The 6,417-nt window shown below is 68.1% G+C and overlaps 2 protein-coding genes across 2 annotated transcripts; one reads left to right on the top strand and one right to left on the bottom strand.

Annotated features, from left to right (window-relative positions):
* Positions 1–3,365: 3,365 nt before the first annotated feature.
* Positions 3,366–3,743, bottom strand: AURANDRAFT_16372 (hypothetical protein; the record flags this gene model as incomplete). Its single annotated transcript, XM_009043503.1, has 1 exon — positions 3,366–3,743. A coding segment is annotated over one exon (378 nt), but the record flags the coding sequence as incomplete, so codon positions are not given.
* Positions 3,744–5,678: 1,935 nt separating this feature from the next.
* Positions 5,679–6,398, top strand: MsrB4 (selenoprotein; the record flags this gene model as incomplete). Its single annotated transcript, XM_009043521.1, has 1 exon — positions 5,679–6,398. One exon carries the CDS (start codon positions 5,679–5,681, stop codon positions 6,396–6,398), a length of 720 nt encoding a protein of 239 aa, XP_009041769.1.
* Between the last annotated feature and the right edge of the window lie 19 nt (positions 6,399–6,417).

The raw sequence follows: 6,417 nt of genomic DNA, 5'->3' as shown, positions 1-6,417 counted from the left end.
GACTGGCGCTGGGTGACGGTCTGCGTGCCGTCGTCGTTGTCGACCGTGATGTTCGTGATCTCGTCGAAGTCCTTCTGGTAGAAGTGGACGAGGAACTTGAGCTGTGGGAACCGGAAGCGGATCTTCTTCACGAAGGCGGTGAGCTTCTCGAAGTTCGCCGCGGCTTCGTTGAGCTTCGGGTCGAAGAGTGCGATTCCATCTGCGGAAACCGTGTAGTGCGGATTTCGGCTCGCGAGTACTTGTGCCATCGCGAAGTTGAGGTGGATGTCCGGGTCGTCACGGGCGAGTCGGAGACGCGGATGGGGGCCGTGCGCTGGCTGGAGCGCAGGGGGCAGTGCCGGACCCGGGGTTGCCGGGGGCGTGTCGATCGGAGCGCCGAGGCTGAGCGAGCCGGGCCGATCTGCCGTCCTATTGGGCGGGCTTTGGCGACTGTGCGAGTCGCGGGAGGTGGGCGTGGGGATGTGCGAGCAGGATGCGCAGGAGCGAGCTGAGTGGGCTCAGCAACCCAGAATGACACAGCCCGGTGTGTTTGGCAGTGTGACTTAGAGTGCCGCTGGGCAGCGGACCGGGGACCTCAAGGAGGCTGCCCCATCGCGTGGTGCAGCTGGCGATAGGTATCTTTGGCCACGTTGAGGCCGGACTTGCCTCTGGGGACTATCCGTTGGGAGGCCGTTGACGGGGCTGGAGAGGCCGTTGGGGGGAAGTGTCCTTGGCGTCCTGTGCCCCGAAAGAGATGCGCGCGCGCGCTCGCGATATCGGCTCCGATTTCGCGCGTCTCGATAAGCCGACGCCTCTTTCAGGTTCATCACCAAGTCATGCGCGTCTCCACGCTCCTCCTCGCCGGCGGCGCCGCCGCCTACAAGCAGGAGTGGATCACCACGGCCTACACGAACGAGGAGGTGGACCCGGCGTGGCTCGAGCAGGACCTGCGCACGGACAACCGCGACTACGCCGTGCTCGTCTACACGCCCGAGTGCATGGACACGAACAGCTGCAGCAAGCCCGTGCACCCCCTCCTCGTCATCTACCAGGAGTCCTTCACGACGAGCGAGCAGGTCACGTGCCACTTCTTCGGCGCGTGCAAGTCGACGGACCCGGAGACGGGCGAGACGACGAACTACTCGGAGACGGACATGCTCGAGTGGGCCGTCGACGAGCTCGAGTACGTCATCGCCGTGCCCAACGGCCGCACGGGCGGGAACATGAACGACCGCTCCCTCTACCGCATGAGCCAGGACGACCCCTACGCGTACAAGACGGAGAACGCGCACGGCTTCTTCCCGGAGAACTTCAGCGGCCGCTACTACGCGGGCACGCCCGGCGGCACGGCCTGCATCAAGGGCGCCTTCTGCGGCAACGACGAGACCCAGTGGTTCGACGAGGTCGACGGCGACGAGGCCTGGGAGAACTTCAAGTGGGAGGAGGCCGCGCTCCGCGACCTCGTCGAGACCGTCGACGCGGCCTACTCCGTCGACCGCGCGAAGATGTACGTCACGGGCGGCGGCGGCGGCGGCTTCCTCCCCGCGCGCTGGGTCTGCGACGCCGCGGACCTCTTCGCGGCGTCCTACGTGAACACGGGCATGGGCTTCGCCTACGAGGACCAGTGCCAGCCCTCCGAGCCCATGTCCGTGCTCTACCTCCACTACATCGGCCACACGGGCATGCCCTACTACGGCACGGACGTCGGCTTCACGGAGCGCGACGGCACGCCCATCGACGGCACGATGTTCGTGGGCATGAAGGACCAGAGGTGCATCGGCGACTGGTGCCTCAACAACATCAAGTCGCCGCCCGCGTGGTACTCGACGGCGAGCCCCGTGAACCAGACGGGCACCTACGACTGCGAAGACCCCTACGACTGCCTCCAGGAGGGCACGTACTACTCCGTCCCCGGCATGCTCGAGGAGTGCGCGAACACGGCGAAGTACATGTTCTTCCCCAACGCCGAGGAGCAGGCGCACCGCTACTTGCGCCTCCAGGGCTGCGACGACGTCGCCTTCGAGACGGAGACCCGCGACGGCGTCGCCAACATCATCCCCGACTGCTACAACGACGGCTACATGGAGTGCGACGACAAGCCCAAGACCTACTGGTACAACGTCAACTTCGAGTCCGTCGTCTGGGGCGGGAAGGCGGACGAGTCGTCGTTCATGCACCAAGTCGGCTGCTTCGGCTACTGCGAGTCCCTCCTCTACCCGGCCATCGCCAACATGTGGGGCTACTTCGTCGGCGCGCTCTCCAACTACATCATGGACCCGCCGGAGCGGACCTTCGAGCTCAACCTCGCCTACAACACCGGGTCCGAGTACCCGGAGGTCTTCGACGGCACGGGCCCGGAGACGGAGATGTGGGCGGGCAAGAACTGCGACAACGGCGTCAACGTCGAGTTCTACAAGATCTGGGGCCAGGAGACGTCCGTGGACAAGAAGTCGGCCGGCTCGTACCTCCCCTACAACTGGACGTCCCACTCGGAGCTCGTCTTCAACTTCTTCGAGGCCAACCCGAAGACGATCGCCTGCTCGAAGGACAAGGACTGCCCGAGCTACTACGTCTGCGACGACGGGGCCCGCCGCAAGCTCAGCGAGCCCGCGGCGAAGTGCTCCGCCATCAAGAAGCGCAAGGAGTGCAAGAACGCCGCGAACAAGGACACGTGCTCCTGGAGCCACCACAAGAAGAAGTGCAAGAGCAAGCGCAAGGCGTGCTCGTCGCTCGCCTCCAAGATGAAGTGCCACAAGTCCAAGTACCACAACTTCTGCAAGTGGAGCCACAAGAAGGACAAGTGCCGCAACGTCAAGTGCAAGGAGATCGACGCGAAGCGGGACTGCAAGAAGGGCTGCGAGTGGAAGAACAAGCAGTGCCAGAAGGAGCGCTCCGTCGACTCCGGCGTGTGCGTCCAGGACTTCTAGGGCGCGACCCGCGAGAACGCGGGCCCGCGGGCCCACCGCGGACCGGAGGGGGCGCGTCGGACGGCGCCGCGGGCCCATGCCCCGCGGCGAGCCGCAGACGCGCCGCTCCCTCCCCCCCCATCCCCTCCCCCTTTGAGAGATTTATCCCCCTGGGCTCCCGACGCCGCGTTCAGCGCGACGTCGCTGCCCCACGCCAACGGCCTCGCCAAGCCGCCCGCGGCGCCTACCGCGGGCCGAGCAAAACTCGCGCCCGCCGCCGATCGAGGTAACACTACGATTCGTTGCTCGACAAGCGGCAGCGCTTGCGTTGGTTGAACATGAGGAGCTCCCCCCGTGCATCGCGAGGCCACGCGTGGGCCTTCGGCGAGGCGCGTCCGCCGTGCGCCATCCCCAGCGCGACACCGCGGGCGCCGTCGCCAACGCGAGCTGAAACTATTAATACACGGCCATCTGGTCGAAGGGGAAGATCCGGCACACGACCCTGCCCTTGATCATGGCCGTGGGCACGGGCCCGTAGACGCGCGAGTCCGTCGAGTTCTCCGCGTTGTCGCCCAAAAGCCAGGCGTGGCCCTCGGGCACCGTCGCCGACGGGAAGCTCGGCACGCGGCCGCCGCCCAGCGCCGCGACGCGCTTGCAGACCGTCTGGTGCGGGTGCGTCGGCGATTTGCAGATCACGACGTCTCCCACGCCGACGCGGCCGAGTCGCGGCGACAGGCGGTCCATGAGGACGATGTCGCCCGTGGCGTTGAAGGTCGGCAGCATGGACGGGCCGCAGCACATGGACACCTCGACGACGTACTCGTGGAGGCAGTGGAGGAAGGCGCCGAACTTCACGAGGTTCCAGAGCGACGCGACGTCCAACAGGTCCTCCTCCGGCGGCGGCGGCGTTCTCGACGACGCCTGCTGCGCCTCCTTCTGCAGCGCGCGGCGTGACGGCACGCGCGGTCGCCGGGGTCGTGCCAGGTGCGCGAAGGCGCGCGCCGAGGCGAGCAGCATGCTCATCGATGCGCTCGGCAACAATCAATGACCTCGGGGACACATTAGAACATTGACCAAGGGTTGCAGCCCATCCGCGCTGTCCGACACGATGGACGGCATGGACCTGGGCATGGACCTGCTGGATTCGCACGCCCTGGGCATGGGCCTGGGCCTCGCGGCCCCGAAGAAGGCGTCGCGGCGGGACATCCTCCTGGGCCGGACGTCCCAGGCGGCGCTCGAGGACGAGCAGGCGAGGTACGGCCTGGGCGAGGGCATCGCCCCGGGCGAGGTCTGGCAGTGCCACTGCTGCGCCAAGGACAACGTGGCCACGGCGGCCTACTGCTGCTGCTGCGGAAGGGGCGCGGGCTACCGGCGCCAGAACGCGAGCCGGCCGCTGAGCCTGCCGGACTGCGTCGCGGCGATGCGCGCGAACCAGGTCGAGGGCTACCTCGACGGCGTGGCCCGCAAGAAGGCCGCGGACCTCGCCCCGGCGGCGCGGGACCGCTTCCTCGCGGGGCCCGACGGCCCCATCAACGCCCGCGACGAGCGCGGTTTCACGAGTCTGCACGTCGCGGCGCTCGCGGCGAACGCGGGCGCCGTCGGCGTGCTCGTCCGGCGGGGCGCGCTCGTCGAGGCGCGCACGAAGCCCCAGGGCTGGCGCGCCATGCACCTCGCGAGCTACTCGGGCTCCAAGGAGACCGTCGCCGCGCTCTGCAACGGCGGCGCCAAGGTCGACTGCGCGACGGCCGCGTGTTTGAGCACGCCGCTCCATTTGTGCACGGACGGCGAGGCGGCGCAGATCTTGTTAGATGCGGGCGCGGACCCGTTGGCTTTGGACGTCCAGGGCCGGACGCCGCTCCACACGGCCGCGGCGCTGGGCAAGGTCGACGTCGCGGACGCCGTCGTCTCCGCGGGCGGCGTCGCGATGCTCGAGATGGCCGACGGCGACAACTGGCTCCCCGAGGCGACGGCGGAGTTCTACAGCCACCACGACTTCGTGCGCTTCTGCCGTCTGCTGGAGGCCGAGGCGCAGAACAAGCTCATCGAGGAGCTCCCGAACCGCGCGTGGGCGGGCGACGTCTGGGACGCGGGCATGCGGTCCTTCGCGCGGCGCAAGGGGACCGATTTGGCCAACGGCGGCAAGCGGAGCCTGATCGTCGAGGAGCTCCTGAGGATCCGCGGCATGCGGACCACGGGCATGATGGAGAAGCACGGCGCGGAGACGCGCCGCATCTGGGCCGACGCCGAGCGGAAACGCGACGAGGACCTGCTCTCCCTCGAGGGCTCCGTCGACGGCAGCTTCGTCTCCGCCGGCTCGCGGAACATCGTCGCGTCCATCGGCACCGAGGGCACGATGCCGCTCTCGGGCCAGGCCGTCGTCTTCGACGAGTACCTCGCGAACCTCAAGAACGACGAGTCGGACCCCGTCGCCATGCGCCGGCGCAACGGCGTCTACTCGCGCGACTTCGACCCGCTCCACAAGAGCATCACCAAGGAGCTCGAGCAGCACCAGCTCATCCCCGTGACGGACCCGCGCCAGGGCCGGCCGCCGCTCTCGCTGCGCCGCACGCCGCGCCAGTGCCACACGATCTTGTTCGGCGGCGAGAGATAACACGAGGCGGTGCCTCCGGCGCGTAGACCGGCGCGGGGGCGGGGAGCCGCTGGCGTCCTCGCCGGGATCTCGCGCGCGGTGCTTGGCGCGCTCGCGCCTCGCCGGGATTCTTCGGATGCGATGAGGTAGCCCATCACGCTCGTCGACAGCTCGAGGTAGTCCATGCGATGAGGTAGCCCATCATGGGGAACCCGACGGTGACCGCGAAGGTCGTCGCGAAGAAGGGCTGCAAGATCCGGAGCGAGCGCAGCCTGAAGTCGACGTGCGTGGCCCTGCTCGCGCCCGGCACTCTCTTGTCGATCGAGGGCTGCCTCGACGACGCTCGCGTGGCGACCATATCCCCGGTCGCTGGCTTCGCGAGCATCAAGACGCTGCGAATCGTCGACGACGCGTCGCCGGAGGATCTGATTCGCAGCGCGTGGCGCCACTTCCACCCGCTCCGTTCCGACGACGAGCTGGCGAAGACGCTCGACGCGGAGGCCGTGCGTTGTCTGCGCGCGCACGGCACGGAGCCCGCGGGCACGGGCGAGTACAACGCCTTCGAACCGCCGGGCGGGCGCGGCCGGTTCGACTGCCGCGCGTGCCGTTTTCCGCTGTATCACGCGTCGCGCAAGTTCGCGGACCAGGGGTGGATCGCGTTCGACCAGTGCTTCTTCACGGGCGACGTCGCGCACGTCGGGCTCGCCGCCGGCAACATGGACTCCATCGAGGTGCACTGCTCGAACTGTCGATCGCACCTCGGCCACGTCTTCACGGACGGCGTCAGCGGCGAGCGGCACTGACTCAACTCGTGCTGCGTCGCGTACGTGGACGCGCCGCCGTCGCACGACTACGGCCAGCCGCTGCGCCAAGGCAGCAAGGTCGCGGCCATCTCCGACCTCCTCAAGACCATGTCCTCCTGAGAGGTGCTTCGCACGTCGA

Source organism: Aureococcus anophagefferens (assembly GCF_000186865.1).
Source record: "Aureococcus anophagefferens unplaced genomic scaffold AURANscaffold_56, whole genome shotgun sequence".
Lineage (NCBI taxonomy): Eukaryota > Pelagophyceae > Pelagomonadales > Pelagomonadaceae > Aureococcus > Aureococcus anophagefferens.
The sequence above is the reverse complement of the archived record's forward strand: the minus strand, read 5'-3'. Positions and strand labels throughout refer to the sequence as shown.